General features: G+C 43.1%; 1 protein-coding gene across 15 annotated transcripts in view; it reads right to left on the reverse strand.

Annotated features, from left to right (window-relative positions):
* Positions 1 to 17,285, reverse strand: part of LOC140619103 (uncharacterized) — a 65,074-nt gene that overhangs the window by 12,696 nt on the left and 35,093 nt on the right. For 8 of the 15 annotated variants that reach the window (XM_072801962.1, XM_072801960.1, XM_072801961.1 and 5 more), the window contains one exon: positions 10,798 to 10,871. In XM_072801962.1, the coding sequence (XP_072658063.1) occupies positions 10,798 to 10,871 (74 nt within the window). Of the gene's footprint in view, positions 1 to 4,842; positions 4,972 to 6,316; positions 6,555 to 7,862; positions 8,002 to 10,291; positions 10,408 to 10,797; positions 10,872 to 12,409; positions 12,679 to 17,285 lie in introns of those variants that run through there. The other 7 variants (XM_072801965.1, XM_072801968.1, XM_072801967.1 and 4 more) reach the window with 7 other exon arrangements.

Consider the following 17,285-nt stretch of genomic DNA (forward strand, 5'->3'; position numbering starts at 1 on the left):
ACTGCCCTAGACACTTATTGTCTTTTAAAAACATATTTTATTTATTTATTTAGAAGAAACACAGAGAGAGAGGCAGAGACATAGGCAGAGGGAGAACCAGACTCCCCGCGAGGAGCCCAATGCAGGACTCAATCCCAGGACCCCAGGATCACACCCTGAGCTGAAGGCAGATGCTCAACCCCTGAGCTACCCAGGCGTCTGTTTTTCTTTTTTTAAAAAAAATTTGAAAGAGAGAGAGAGGGCAGCCCCGATGGCCCAGCAGTTTGGCGCCATGTATATGTGTGTGTGTATATACACACACACACACACACACACACACACACACACACACACACACCACATCTTCTTTATCCATTTATTTATTGAAGGACATCTGGGCTCTTTCACAGTTTGGTGATTGTGGACATTGCTGCTATGAACACTGGGGTGCAGGCGCCCCTTCGAATCACTATGTTTGTATCTTTGGGGTAAATACCAAGTAGTGCAATTGCTGAGTCATAGGGTAGCTCTATTTTTAACTGAGGAACCTCCACACTGTTTTCCAGGGTGGCTGCACCAGCTTACATTCCCACCAGCAGAGTAAGCGGGTTCCCCTTTTAATTTTACTTATGTTTAAGTAATTAAACAGTACAGGTAGCTGACGGCAACCCAAGGTATAAAAATTTGTCTGGTCTTTGTCCCAGGTTCCTGGGACAGAGCTTCTAAAGCCATATTAGGGCACCTGGACATGCTCAGTTAAGACTCTGACTCTTGATTTTGACTCAGGTCTTGTTCTGAGGGCTGTGAGGTCAAGCCACACTTCAGGCTCCTTCCTGAGTGTGGAGCCGGCTTAGGATTCTCTCTCCCCCTCGCCCTCTGCCCCTTCCCCTACCACGCACACTCATGCACACACACACTCATTCTTAAAAAAAAAAAAATGTTAAAGCCTTGCTTCCCCAATGACAAAAGGATTTTTATAATTCATGATGGGCTCCTCCTGAGTTATGTTTCTCAGAAAAAAAGGTAACTCATATTGGGCTCCTGATCTTCCAGAGGGGCACCGGTCAGAAATATCAACCATTTATTTTTTCTTTATTTTAAAGATTTTTACTTATTTATTCATGAGAGACAGAGAGAGAAAGAGAGGCACAGACAGGCAGAGGGAGAAGCAAGCACCATGTAGGGAGCCTGATGTGGGACTCGATCCTGGGTCTCCAGGATCACGCCACCTGGGCTGCCCTCAACCATTCAATTTGAGGATTGGGGCTTTCAAATGGTGTAAGCCCAACCTCAAGAAGGATGAGGCGGGCTAGAGATTTAGTTCACTTACATGGCCAATGAGTCAATCAATCACGCCTACATAATGAATCCCCAGTAAAAACTGCAGAGGAGGGATCCCTGGGTGGCGCAGCGGTTTGGCGCCTGCCTTTGGCCCAGGGCGCGATCCTGGAGATCCGGGATCAAATCCCACGTCAGGCTCCCGGTGCATGGAGCCTGCTTCTCCCTCTGCCTGTGTCTCTGCCTCTCTCTCTCTCACTGTGTGCCTATCATGAATAAATAAAAATTAAAAAAAAAAAAAAAAAACTGCAGAGGGGCACCTAGGTGTCTCAGTCAGTTGAGCATGTGTCTTCGGCTCACGATCTTGGGGTCCCAGGATCAAGCCTTGCATCGGGCTCCCTGCCTAGTGGGGAGTCTGCTTCTCCCTCTGACCCTTCCTCAACCCATTCCTGCTTGCTCTAATAAATAAAATCTAAGAAAGAAAAAAAAATACCGTGGACATTGGAGTCTAAGTTAGCTGTTAGGTTGGGGAACAGAAAGATAGGTGAAAAAGGGTGATGTATTTTGATTCCATCTCTGGAGCACCCCCCAGACCTCATCCTACGTACCTGTGCATTTGGCTGGTTCCAATGTGTGTCGTTTCTAGTAAAACTGTTATTGTAAGTATAGCACTTCCATAAGTTCTGAGAGCTGTTCCCGCAAACTAGAAGGGGTCATGGGAACCCTCCAAATTTGTACCCAGTTGGTCAGAAAAGCAGGTGACCTGGGGACCCCAAAACTTATAGCTGGCAACTGAAGTGAGGGCAGTCTTGTTGGGGGACTGTGTTCTTAATCTGTAGAGGCTGTGTTAACTCTAGCTGGCGTCACACATGAGTGCTGGAATGCACCAGATGGAGAACAAGGCAGGCTGAGATCAGGAAGTCAATGCCACTTTAACACTCATGTCTGGAGGTTCTGGCCAGTACAACCAAATGCAAGGAAAAAGTACAAATACTGAAAGGAAGATGTAAAAGATGTACAGTACAAATACTGAAAGGAAGATGTAAAAAGATGGTATAACTGCATATGAAAAATTTAAAAATCCTATAAACAATGATAATTAACTGTGCCTATTCTTCTTTGATACCAAAACTAACCAACTAGTCGTCTCTTAAAGATCAGTCAAGCCACAGTAATTTCCAATTTAAAATCTTCTCATAAAAACACAGCTTTATTAGTTAATTCTGTAGACACTGAATGCAAAAATAATTCCTGTTTTACTAAACAATTATGGAATATGGAAGAAAGAACACAACCCTAAACTTTTTGATATAAGCATAACCTTGATAACAAAACTCAGTAAAGATACTCCAAGAAAGGAAAAGCAAAGGCCAACTTACACATGAACACTGATGTGAAACTTCTAAACAACATGTTACCACACTACACTGAACAATATAAGAGAAAATATATCAAGATTGAGTTGGTTGATCCCAGAAATTCAGGTGGTTTAACATTAAAAAAAAAAAAAAAAGATATTTGCTATCCTAACAGAGTGAGACATATAATCACCTCAAAAGATACAGATAAAGCACATTTGCAAATTAAAAGAACATACATGAGAACAACAGAAAAAAACTGAACTAAGGTGTTAAAAAGCTTGTTTAAATTACCAAAAAGAAGCACTAGATTTTACAAGGAAGGAAGATAATAGTATGAAAAAGGACAAGCAGAAGAAAAAAGAAAAAAAAAAACTGAAAAGTATTAAGTTATTTGTTATAAAAAGTCTTGGCAGGGGCACCGGACCAGCTCATTTGGCAGAGTACACAACTCTTGATCTTGGGATCGTGAGTTCAAGCCCCACATTGGGTTAAAGCTTTACTTTATTTATTTTTTTATAGATTTATTTATTCATGAGTGACAGAGAGGCAGACACACATGCAAAGGGAGAAGCAGGCTCCCTGTAGGGAGTCCAATGTGGGACTCAATCCCAGAATCCCAGGATCACACCCTGAGCCAAAGGTGCTCAACTGCTGAGCCACCCAAGCAGGCGTCCCTAGAGCTTTACTTAAAAAAAAAAAAAAAAAAAAAAAAATCTTGGCAAACCAGGAATTTAGCAGATTTTCTTTTTACTAAGAAAAAAAGTACTGCTGGTATTTTTATGAACATAGAAAATCAGATCAAATCTAAGAAAATTATTAGAATTGATAAGCAGACTTAAGAAGTTCCTGGATACTAGGGTAAAAACCTAGTATACTTCCATGTTTTGGCAACAAAATTTTAAAAATTTATACATAAAATTTAAAATATCATTTACTGTAGAAATGACTAATTGCAGATCTGGGACAGAAAATTTACAAGCTAAGCCCTGACATAAGTTACCATGTGACAAAGCAATATTTCATTTATTTTATTTTTAAAGATTTTATTTATTCATGAGAGACACAGAAAGAGAGAGAGAGAGGCAGAGACAAAGGCAGAGGGAGAAACAGGCTCCATGCAGGGAGCCTGATCCTGGGTCTCCAGGATCATGCCCTGGGCTGAAGGTGGCGCTAAACTGCTGGACCACTGAGGCTGCCCAATACTTCATTTAAAAGAGAGAGAAGCAGGGCATCATTCAGTAGCCCCTACTGAAATGCCTCATCCATCAAAGCAAGAGCCATAGAAGGTTCTTGGCGTAACAAGGAGGAGCAAGCAGACCAGAGTCGCCGCCTGAAAGACTACAGACCAAAACCTCTGAAATACTCTTGCAAAAAAGGTCACACTTGAATCGGATCAGATATTCTTTATCTGTGCTAATCCATGGCTCCTGACCACTTGAAACATGGATAGCATAACTAGGGCTGGATTGAATCAATTTAAACAGCTGATGTGGCCAGTGCCTTCTGCACTGTACAGCACAGCTCTAAATCTACATGTGACAGGAGACAGAGAACACACCAGCAAAACCCCAAAAATAGGAGATGACAAGATAAATCACCTGGCCTCTTCAATTAAATGGGACTAGAACAAAGAGCCAACAGGTAAAGAGGGGCATGAGAGGGCCAGATCAACTAATTACACTGTATGAACTTCACCAGATTCTGAGGCAAAGGAAGGTCAAACAATCTGCAGATTTTATGAGACAACTGGAAATCTGAACATAGACTGAATTTGGGGATACTAACTAAGAAGCTGCCTTCACTGGAGAGAAGGCTGCAACTGAAGGAATCTCAAACAAAAAGTGACATGAAAGAAACAAAACACATTAGTACATACCACAGCCAATGACACCGAACCGCCATAGTTACAAAGGAACACTTAGGGCAGCCCCGGTGGCCCAGCAGTTTAGTGCCGTCTTTGGCCGGGGGGGGGGGGGGGGGTGATCCTGGAGACCCAGGATCGAGTCCCATGTCGGGTTCCCTGCATGGAACCTGCTTCTCCCTCTACCTGTGTCTCTGCCTCTCTCGGTCATGAATAAATAAATAAAATCTTTAAAAAAAAAAAAAAAAAGAAACACTTAGCAGTAAAACTAGAAACTAGCACGGAAATAGTCACAACAGTCATGGTCCAACTCCCTGGTCAGTAGGAGATGCTGTGATTGGCAGGGGCACACGTGGGACCAACCTCATCTGGGCTCAGAATGTTCTCCTTGACCCAAATGGTGGCTTCATGGGTATGCAGTTGGTAATGATTCATTAAGCTGCACTTTTACATTTTATGTACTTTTCCATATGTGAATTCTGCTGCATGATTAAAGAGGTGAATACATAAATTGTGATTACTAAGCTGTGCTTTGGCATTTTCACCTTCGGTCACTCTCTGGAAAACTGCAAAATGACCATAAGACCCACAGATTTACTACATTTCTCTGAGGGCATTATCCACATTCTATTATTTATTCAAAGACTTCATCAAAGAATGACCAAGAAATGTTTCCTTTCTATGAACTAATTTACTTTTTCCTTTGGAAAACGCAAGTCAAAGAAACATTACTTATTACAACTGCTAAAAATCTGAAAACCAGGATTGCAGCTCAAATTAATTATGTAGGGATCCCTGGGTGGCGCAGCGGTTTGGCGCCTGCCTTTGGCCCAGGGCGCAATCCTGGAGACCCGGGATCGAATCCCACGTCAGGCTCCCGGTGCATGGAGCCTGCTTCTCCCTCTGCCTATGTCTCTGCCTCTCTCTCTCTCTGTGTGACTATCATAAATAAATAAAAATTAAAAAAAATTAATTATGTAGACACTGTAGCTTATAAAAATTCAGGGAACACGTGGGTGGCTCAGTTGGTGAAGCATGTGGCTCTTTTTTTTTTTTTTTTAATTTTTATTTATTTATGATAGTCACAGAGAGAGAAGGAGAGAGAGGCAGAGATATAGGCAGAGGGAGAAGCAGGCTCCATGCACCAGGAGCCTGATGTGGGATTCGATCCCGGGTCTCCAGGATCACACCCTGGGCCAAAGGCAGGCGCCAAACCGCTGCACCACCCAGGGATCCCAGCATGTGGCTCTTGATTTCAGCTCAGCTCACAATCTCAGGATTGTGACACTGAGCCCTACGTGGGGCTCCATGCCAGGTATGGAGTCTGCTAAGATTCCCTCTGCCTCTGCGCCTCTATCCTACCCTAGCTCACCCCTGCTCACACTCTCTAACAACAACAACAACAAAAATTCAAATCCTAAGACCTTCTCAAGACCCTATAGTTAATAAAGTTGGCCTTGGAACGTCACAGTTATGAACTGTGCAAGGCCATTACATGTGGATTTTTTCAATAAATACAGTATAGTACTAAAATGTATTTTCCTTATGATTTTAGTAACATTTTCTTTTCTCTAGCTTTATCTTAAACACAGCATATAATATACATACACAATATGCACTAATCACCTGTGACTGGTAAGGCTTCCAGTCAACACTAAGCTGTCAGTAGTTCAGTTTGGGGGGATGGATTTTCCACTGTGCAGCGAGTTGGCACCCCTGACCTCACCATCATTCTAACTGCTCCAGTTTGGGTAACAATCTGGATCTTCTATTCTGAGGCTATTTTCCCCTGATTTCTTAAGTTATACTTTTATTTTTCATTAGAAGATATACATACCTCTTCTAATCCCCTGGAAAATAATGGAGAAGAAACAATCACCTCACCTGTAACATGGTCATTTTCTGTTGCCTGTGCAAGATGAGTAGCACATCTGAGATCTGCCCCACCCTGAGCCTCTATGAGGCCACTATGAGGCCGTGGCCAGGTCTTTCACACCATGAACAGGTTCCTGGCTCCAAGAGTGCCTTTACTGTGTCACATGAGCAGGCTCGCTTGAGTATCCAGGATCTGTGGACTTAGGAACAAAGGTACTTTATTTTATTTTATTTTTTTAAAGATTTTATTTATTTATTCACAGAGACAGAGAGAGAGAGAGAGAGAGAGAGAGAGGCAGAGACACAGGCAGAGGGAGAAGCAGGCATTATACAAAGAGCCTGAGGCGGGACTTGATCCAGGGTCTCCAGGATCATGCCCTGGGCTGCAGGCGGCGCTAAACCGCTGCACCACCGGGGCTGCCCCAAAGGTACTTTAATTGGATATTCACACCACACCTAAGACCTGGGAACTCTTGCTAGGAACGAGGAATTCACAATCATCTGTGTTTCTTTTCTTTTTTTTTTTTAAAAGGTTTTGTTTATTCATTCATGAGAGAGACACAGAGAGGCAGAGACAGGGATCCCTGGGTGGCGCAGCGGTTTGGCGCCTGCCTTTGGCCCAGGGCGTGATCCTGGAGACCCGGGATAGAATCCCACATCGGGCTCCCGGTGCATGGGGCCTGCTTCTCCCTCTGCCTATGTCTCTGCCTCTCTCTCTCTCTGTGACTATCATTAAAAAAAAAAAAAAAGAGAGAGAGGCAGAGACATAAGCAGAGGGAGAAGCAGACTCCCCACAGGGAGCCTGATGTGGGACTCAATCCCAGGACTCCGGGATCACACCCTGAGCCAAAGATAGGCACTCAGCCACTGAGCCACCCAGGCATCCCTCATCTGTGTATCTATATAACTGAACTAGGGCTATCCAGGGATAGGAACAGGATATAGTGCAAAAAAAGAACAGAAGTCTATGATCTGGCAGACAGATAAAGAAGTATCAGAAATAAAGTAATTCTGATATCCATTCACCGCTCACTCTGGACACTGCAGGATAAATTACTTTAACAGGCGCAATGAAGTACAAGTCTATTTTTGGCATTTGGAATTTTGGAGAGTTTAAATGGTTTGTATTAGAACAGATTTGAGGGATGCCTGGGTGGCTCAGCAGTTGAACGTCTACCTTTGGCTCAAACCGTGATCCCAGGTCCCAGGATTAAGTCCTGCATCAGGCTCCCTATGAAGAGCCTGCTTCTCCCTCTATGTCTCCGCCCCTCTCTCTCTCTCTCATGAATAAAATCTTAAAAAAAAAAAAACAGAATTGAGTTTCAATCAGCTTTCCCCTTCACAGGCTACATAGCTTTGGGCAAAAACAGACTAACTTCATCTTTATGAGCCACAGCTCCCTACAAAAGTCTTCTATAAACCTCTTAATTTATGTCTGCCAGCTCAATCAATTTCTGATGGAAATATGTTAAAATCTCCCAATAAGATTATAAATTGGTAAATGTTACCTTGTTAATCCTGTTGATATTTGGATTATGTGTTTAAAGATATATTGTTGGACACAGAGCAGTTGTGGATTTCAGGAAAATTATGCTTTAATCACTGTAATGGCACTCCATACTCATGCTCCTTTCTTGGCTTTTAAGCCTCCTTTTTTCACTTGCTAAAATTGTGAGGATAAAGTGGACCTTTGGGTCCATTTATCAGTGAGATTCTGAGGAATATATGAAATAATAAAAGGAAAAGATTATTCCTTGTAATAACAGCTAAGATATGAATGCTTTCTCTAATTAAGGGAAAATACTAAGCACTTTATAAATTGACCCTCACAGAGAACCCAGGGGGCATTTAACATAATCCCCACCTTACTCAAAGCAAGCAGAAGTCTTTAGAGTGACTCAGTGTGCCCCTGACTACATAGGTATTTGGGAGCAGAACGGGAATACTGTTTTTCTTTCTTGCTACATTCGAGGCACTTACTACTAAAATCATGTGGTGTGTGTACTTACGCAGACACACACCATACATCCTCGAATTAGCTCTTATATCCGTGCACACATTCAGTCACCGTATTTCCACAGAAACACAAATGATGAACGGCCTGCTGTCCCCAAATCATACCAAAGGACAGTAGTTAAAAAGAAAGCTCTTCCCTTTCATGTCATGATTCAAACTTCAGCACCAGCTCAGAACAAGAAATGACAATGTCTTTACATCTTTAATAGTGAAAATACATGCATCTTAATACAGGAGCTGACATACATGAGCACTACACAAGTTTTAGCTATAATCATTATTGCAACAGTGAAAAATGATGGCAAAATTCAGAAATGTATTCAAGCTACATAAGAAATAAGGGGTGCCTGGGTGGCTCAGTGGCTGAGGGTCCACTTTTGGCTCAGGTCATGATCCTACGGTCCTGGAACCAAGTCCTGCATCAGGCTACCCACAGGGAGCCTGCTTCTCCCTCTGACTGTGTCTCTGCCTCTCTCTGTGTGTCTCTCATGAATAAATAAAGAACATCTTTAAAAATAAATAAATAAATAAGGAACAACTATTACCTCTATCACCACACCACAATCTTTCTTAGGAGATGGGAAAACCATTTAGATATACTTTTTTTTAAAGACTTTATTATCCATTAGAGACACATACACAGAGAGGCAGAGACATAGGTAGAGGGAGAAGCAGGCTTCCTGCAAAGACCCTGATGTGGGACTCGATCCCAGGACTCTGGGATCATGCCCTGAGCTGAAGGCAGACGCTCAACCACTGAGCCACCCAGGCATCCCCCATTTGGATAATTTTAACAAAAATATAAGTATTTTTAAAACCACTTGGTTTCTTTTTTCCCCCTACTGTGCAAAGAGCATCTTTCCAAGTCAATAAATATACTTCTCTGATATCCACAGCATCTTCATATAAAACAATTAAAAGGTAGAAAATAAAATCTACTCTAAAAGAAAAAAACATAGAAATTACGCAGGAATATAAGTGGACAAGAGGCATGTAAGACCCATATGAAACAAACTAAAACCACCAACAGGGACTACAAAAATAGGCTTCATAAATGTATAATCTGGTCTTGCTCAGGGATATGAAGACTTCACAGTGGAAGTAAGTTAGCCCCAAATGATTTATATCTTTAAGTCTACTGCAATCATACCTGGAAAAGGTATGCTTCTTTAATAAGCAATTCTAAGATTCATCTGGAAAAAAAAAGTTTCAAGAATAGCTTTGACACTTTAGAAATACAAAATAACTGCGGTGCCTGGGTGACTCAGTTGGTTAAACGGACTCTTTATTTTGGCTCAGGTCATGATCTCAGCGCAGTGAGGAGTCTACTTAAAGATTCTCTCCCTCTTCCCCTCCCCCCAACTCGCACGGCACTCCCAAATAAATAAATCTTTAAAAGAAATATAAAATAATCAAGGTGTACACATTCATGTAACAGTAACATGTATTATAAAATCAAATAATTAAAAACACATTTGACACCGTCTCCATAAAATAAGTAAAATTTAGTATGCAATAAATATGGCATTTCAAAGTCACAAGTAAAACTGGATTTTTTAATGAACAGAAATGATTAATACCTAAAGGAAAATAAAGCTAGTTTTGTATCTCACACATTACACAAAAGTAGTTCATTATTTTGTATTTCTTTTTTTAAGATTTATCCCCTCACCCCCAAACACACACACACCACAAACCAGTAAATTATACCTACAACAAATGTCATTTGCTTTGCATTATATCTGCTTTCACTTCATTTCACATAATAAAAATTCTGGCCTTGTGACAAATAAAATGATGCTTATCATTCAAGCCATTTCCTTAGGCAGACAGCCAAATTCACAAAGTGACTTTAGTATTTCCTGTGGAATTGTTGTCAGACTATTCAGTGAAGTTTACTTGGGTTTCAATGAGAACTTACCAAGAGTAGAAAACTCCTGTCATGTTAAAATGATGTGTACTCATGGGGCACCTGGGGGCTCTGTCAGTTGAGCATCTGACTCTGAGTCTAGGCTCAGTTTGTGATCTCAGGATCCCCTGGAATCAGAATCGAGCCCTGAGTTGGGCTCTGTCCTCGGCAGGGAGTCTAGTCTGCCTGAGACTCTCTCCCCCCCCCACCTTTGTCCCTCCCTGATTCCCTCTCCAAGGAGCTAAAAAAAAAAGATGTAGACTTACTACAGAAATCACATAGAATTGAGAATTTCAGGTGAACAAGGTATGACAAACCATCAGTGTGGTAGGATTTCGAATATTTGTTATTCAGAAAAATGTTGACTCAATCTTATTCTAATTTAAACAAATGTGTTTTTGAAGGTTGGCTTTGAAAGTTAAAAGTTTTGAGGTTATCTTCCACGTGTCTGCTCAGCAAATGAAGCCTAAGCTCCTCAAAGTAGGATGGGCCCAATCTAACCCGACTGCTCTGCCTACCTTGGCAACTTCTGTGACTGCTCTCCCATTTGTCTTCAGCACAAAGGGGCAACCTTCATCATCCTCCCGTAGTTCTACGCAGCATCAAGTTCCAAAGGAATTTCAGGGGAAAGGTAGAGGATAACAAAAAGTAACATTTACTTCCTTACTATAACATATTCATCATCATATTGTCTTAATGCATCGGGCACCCATGATGAAGTGATAAGGCACAGATGTTCAGCAACTTGCCCAACATCGATGACACCCCTATGAAATGGCACTTCTGGGCCACCAGTCTCATTTAGTGTCCCTGGAGATCTGCAGTCACAGCCCCTCCACAGGAGTGGGCAAAGGCCTCCAGAGCCTCTGTTTAAGTTTCAGTAGTGGTGCCATCCAATCCCCTGTCCACAAATATCAGCACCATAGCAGACTAGGAATAAAGACAAAGGAAGAAGGTGCCTGGGTGGTTCAGTTGGATAAGTGCCGGACTCCTGATCTTTGCTCAGGTCTCAATCTCAGGGGGGTGAGTTCAAGACCCACCCTTGTCTCCACACTGGGTGTGGAGCCTACTTAAAAACAAACCAAAAAGACAAACAAAACAAAAGAAAAATATGTTCTTAGTGGCAGCTGAAAAACTCCCTGCAAGAACAAAATATAGTCCACTGTAAGGAAAGATATATAGGATACATCATAATGGCTTTAAGCAGCATACTCCAATTTTGCTTTTTTAAGGAAATATAAGGTGTACTAAAACTATAAAGCGACTACAAAAAATGGACCAATGTTAACAGTAACTAGCTCCTGGTGACAGACCATGAAAGATTTTCATTGGAGTCTATTTACCAAGTTGCTCTAAACTGACTGCAGTGAACAGGTTTTAACTTTATAAAAAAGAGGAGACAAAAAAAAAAAAAGGAGACACCTGGGTGGCTCAGGTCATGATCTTGAGATCCTGGGATCCAGCCCTGCCTCAGCTCCCTGCTTTTCCCTCTGCCTTCCCTTCTCTTCCCTCCTCCTGCTTATGCTCTCTCCCTCAAATAAATCTTTAAAAAAAAATATATATATATATATATGTATATATAGTGTTAAAGTCCTTAACCCAAGAACACAGCAGGCAAGCGGATTTCAGTCCACCACACCTAGCTGAACCAAAGTAAACAGTAATTATGTAATAAATGTTTTAATGACAAGAAACATCAGAAGAACCGGGGGGGAAAAGAAAATCCTTTGTCTTCACGCCCTCACTTCCAGGCGATGAACCCGAGACCCCGAAATCGTTGAGTGGGGCGTCCACGTGGGGTGGGGAGGAGACGACCCAAACCAGAGCAGGACCTCTGCCCAGAGCAGCCGCGGCCGCACACACCGCTAACACCCACGGTGGCGACAGGGCGGCCGGGCCGCAGGGGGCCGCAGGGAAGGGGCCCCCAAGGCCGACCCGCGGCCCCTACGCACCGCCCCCCCACGACCGCCACAGCCCGGAGCGGGGCCCAGAGGCCTCGGGACTGGGGGGCAGGGGGAAGGGCCTCCCGGACCCGCGCCGACACCCCGCCCCCCCGAGACCCCCGCACGCCCCCCAACCGCCCGCCCGGGGGAAACCCGACCCCGAACTCGCAGCAACGCCGGGACCCACCCCAGGCCTCCGCCGTCGGCCGCGCAGGCCCAGAAGACACGTGACCCGGCCCAGCGGCCCCCGCCCTCACGGCCTCCAGGTCCACCGGCCTCCGTGCGCTGCCTGGGGGTCCGCGGAATCCGGATCCGACTGCGGCGGAGCCGGGGGGGCGCGCACGGGCACGCGGGCACGCGCGCGGAACGCCCACACTCGCCTCTCGCTTGGAGGCGAAGGACAAAGAAGGGCGCAACCCGAGGGCGTCAGTGGCCGTGCCACTGCGAGTACGCGTGCGCGAGAGAAAGACGCCTTTGTTGTTGCCGTCTTCTTTTTTCTTTTTTCGGGGGCTCAGTTTCACACCAGGAAGCCGCCTTCGAACTACATTTCCCAGAAGGCTTCGCGGCACGCAGGCGTCCCGGCGTCCGAGGAGCGGGGGTCTCTGGGACCTCGCCCGCCCGGGAGCGGGGGCGGGGACGCGCGCCTGCGGGAAACGCGGGGTGGGGAGGGGTGGGGAGGGGTGGGGTGTTAGGATTGCCCCAGACCAGGACCCCGGACCCACCAGTACGTGATAAAAAGGAAGAAATAAAGAAAAGACAACAGGTTTATGAATTCAGTTGAGGAAATACAAACAATATTGGTCCATTTACGTTAAGTCGATCGGAGTTAGCAGGAAAACGTGAGAACGGCTGAATTCCCCGGAGTGCAAGTGTCAGGTTTGACTCAAGTGAGCAGAAAACCACCTCATGGATACAAATGAAGACAATTCCAGAGACTCTGCAAAAACCAGCTATCACTGGGTTTCCAGGGAATTCTTCCGAACATCGAATGATTGGAAAGTTCTTACATATAAAACTTCCAGAGGAAATAGGAGGAGGAATGTTAGATAAAGACCCAAATCGACATGGTTTGACTCAGACAAAACCTGAACATGACGACCAGCCCTGAAATCCTAAGAAATTATCAACAGAGGAGCTGGTGATACCTCGGGATATTGGTTAATATTCCCCATCAGTAAGTCAAAGGGAAAATATAATCACCTCAATAAGATGAAACATTTTATTCCTTATTTTTAAGATTTTATTTATTTATTCATGAGAGACACAAGCAGAGGGAGAAGCACGTTCCCTGTGAGGAGCCTGATAAAGGACTCGATCCCATGACCCCGGGATCATGACCTGAAGGGAAGGCAGATGCTCAACCACTGAACCACCCAGGCATCCGGAATGAAACATTTTAGACCTAGAAATGCATTCTAGAGCTTTTAAAAATAACAAATTAGGAAAAAAAATCATTTGCTGATTTAACATTTAAAATATAGACATTAATTATAAAGCTGGTGTGCTGCTTAATATTGGAACATCAGGAGGACTTCATGACAGGATATGGATACCTGAGACTGGGATTTTAAAAATTGGAGTAGTATTTGAAATGCAGAACATATTGGTAATGTATTTTGGTGATTACTGCTGAAGTATATATATTTCCCATGAGTGGGGTTTTATTTCATAGATTGTCAATTATCCTTTGCTTATTTTTCTGTCAGGTTAACTTTTTCTACTAAATTCATGGAGTTGAATGTATATTATTTACTAATCCACAATACACAGCATGTTTTAATTTTTTTGTTTATTCCTTGTCTATGAACTTTGTTTATAAAAATATTGGTCCTGGGTGGCTTAGTTGGTTGAGTGTTTGCCCTCGGCTCAGGTCATGATCTCAGGGTTCTGGGATCCAGCCCAATATAGAGCTCCCTGCTCAGCGGGGAGCCTGCTTCTCCCTCTACCCCCCTCCCACTCATGCTCTCTCTCTCTCTCTCTCAAATAAAATTTTTAAACGTCTTTTGAAATAAATAAAACTAAAAATGTTGGTCCCTTAGATTTTAGTTTAGTTTTTTTCTTTAAAGATTTTATTTATTCTCATAAATCAATAAAAATTAAAAAAAAGAAGAAGAAAGATTTTATTTATTCATTTGAGGGAGAGAGAGAGAGTGAGAATGAGCGGAGGGAACAGCAGGGGGAGCTGCAGAGGGAGAAGCAGAGCCCCCACTGATCAGGGAACCTGACAAGGGGCTGGATCTCAGGACTCTGGGATCATGACCTGAGCCAGAGGCCGATGCTTCACTGTCTGAGCCACTAGGCGCCCCAGATTTTAGTTTTGGCATTATAAAATATATCTAGATTTTCGTTTATGGTTTTCTTAGGTGTTTTGTTAAGAAACCTTTCTCTTGAAAGAGAAAAAAAAAGACATCTTTCTCCATCTTGGTATCGTAAAATATTTCCTTGTATTATTGTCTAATAATACATTAGCATTTTGCTTTGACATTTAAGTTTTAATCTTTCTGGAGTTGTGTGTATGCATATAGTGTGAAGTATTGATCTAATCTCATTTTGTTTCCAAATGGGAAGCTAATTTCCTAATCCCAAGTATATTGGTTTGCTAGGATAGAGTAGGCAGACGGGGGGCGGGGGGGGGTGGTGATAAACAGGTCACACAGTAGAAGGCTGAGGGCACAGCTTCCTAATCTTGTGGTTTTCAACATCTTGGCCTTGTGCCTTCTAATGCCCTGGGGCTGGCAGACAGAGAGCCACAGTTACAAACTTGTGCTCTCCTCTTCTACTTCTGCCCCCAGGATGACCGCTACAGTTATTATAATACCTATGCAAGGTGGCTTCAGCTCCTCCACCTTACCTCCCCTGCGGGGGAGGATGACCTAGAACCCTATAGAACCAAAATCTTCATGTCCTACACAAAACATGAAAAGACAGTCCTGACCCTGGTTCAGCTGCCCTCTGGACCTGCCTGCTCTCCCTTCCGGGGACAGTACTGTCTACGCTGCTTGGGGCCTGGTACTTCCCGCCATTGGGCTGTCTTTATCTGTGAGAAGATCCTCATGTAAATCTTCCATGGGGAATCCAGGAACCAGACCTCCATTCACACAGTGCCAACTCCTGCACTGGGAACATTAGGACTGCCATAACAAAGTACCACAGACTGGGTGGGGTAAACAAATTTGTTTTGTCAACATTTTGAACATGATAAGTGTGAGATCAAGGTGTTGGCATATGTGGTTTCTTCCAGGGACTCTCTCCTTGGCTTGTAGGTGGCTATTTCCTCACATGGTCATTCCTCTGTGTGCGTCTGTGTCCTAATCTCCTTCTCTTATAAGGACACCAGTCGTTTCAGATTGAGGTCATCTCTATAACTCTATTTTACCTTCATTTTCTCTTTAAAGCCACTGTTTCAAATACAGCCACTTCCTAAGGTGCTGGGGTTAGGACTTCAGGAGTTTGGAGGCGGGGACACAATCCAGCCCATACTGCCAAGTATCAAATCTCCCATTCTTTCTTCAATATGTATGAATTTGTTTCTTTTATATCCTAAATTTCCATGTGTCCAGGTATTCTTTCTGGGATACTTTCTGTTCCATCACCTTTAGTCTATCACTGTATGAATATCATTGTTTTGTTATTCTAGCTGAAATAGAAACCTCTTGTAGAAGGGAAAGCTCTTCTAACTGTGCTTGTTCATGATTGTCTTGGACAGTTTGAGACCTGTAAACTTTCTTTTTCATGTTAAGATCTGTCTCGTTTCAAGAAAGAAAATGCTTTTATTGTTTTGACTGGAATTATATTAAATGTATATTTTGTAAATATTAGTATTTTATTACATTTACTCCATCAATGTAGTATATCTTTGAACTTTTCAATTTTTTAAAAAATTAAGATTTTATGGTTTTTTAATTTTTAAAAAAGATTTTATTTATTTGAGAGAGAGAAAGAGAGTGTAGGGAGAGGGAGAAGCAGACTCCCTGTTGAGCACGGAGCCCGATGCAGGACTCCATCCCAGGACCCTGAGATCATGACCTGAGCTGAAATCAAGAGTCCAGTGCTTAACCAACAGAGCCACCCAGTTGCCCCGTTTATGTAAGTTAAGAGACCTATTCCTAGATAGTTTCCAACCTCGTATCAGAGGTATTCCTAAAAGGCTTATCATTCCTATTGATATTATGAACATGAGTTTTCTTTCCCTGGTGTATTTTCTTACTGGCTAATAAATGTGCTATGGACTGAATATTTGTGTGCTTCCAAAATTCCTTTGTTGAAATCCTAACTCCAGTGTGGCTGTATTTGGAGATGCACACCTAAGGAAATTAAGGTTAAATGAGAGTATTTCCATCTTTTCACCCAAAATACAACCGTGGGCCACACACAGGAAAACTGCTACGGATACTCCTGTTCAGCGCTGGAGACAAGAGGATCCCCACACAGCAGTCACTGGTCCATAGAAATTCCTAAATCCCACTGCATGCATGTTACCAGGTACCAACTGGTCCTGTTCTCTTGGGGTTCTTCCTAGCTCTTGGCAGCACCTTTTGGATCTTGGTTCTGCCATCTGAGTCATCATCTTTCCTTATTCATAGGAAGTGATCCTGTTTGCAAGTGACCTCAGCCTCGCTCCTCCAAAAAGTTGAGTCCAAAGATCTCTTTTTAGTTTGTAGTTTGGTCCTTTTCAGTCCAAGTTTTATCACTGTTCAAAACCCTGTAGTGTGTGTGTGTGTGTTTATACTGTTTTTCAGTTTACAGTTAGCTTTTTTTTTCATTTTTTACTGTAAACACTACACTGAGACATATAAATTTTTGTCCTGGGTTTTTCTTTCTACGCACTTTGCAATTTCATCTTTTTCTTTTTTTTTTTTTTTTTAATTTTTATTTATTTGTGATAGTCACACAGAGAGCGAGGCAGAGACACAGGCAGAGGGAGAAGCAGGCTCCATGCACCGGGAGCCTGACGTGGGATTCGATCCCGGGTCTCCAGGATCGCGCCCTGGGCCAAAGGCAGGCACCAAACCGCTGCGCCACCCAGGGATCCCCACCTTTTTCTTTTTTTATTAAGCACTCCC

The sequence above is a fragment of the Canis lupus genome, chromosome 27 (genome assembly GCF_048164855.1).
Source record: "Canis lupus baileyi chromosome 27, mCanLup2.hap1, whole genome shotgun sequence".
Taxonomy (NCBI): domain Eukaryota; kingdom Metazoa; phylum Chordata; class Mammalia; order Carnivora; family Canidae; genus Canis; species Canis lupus.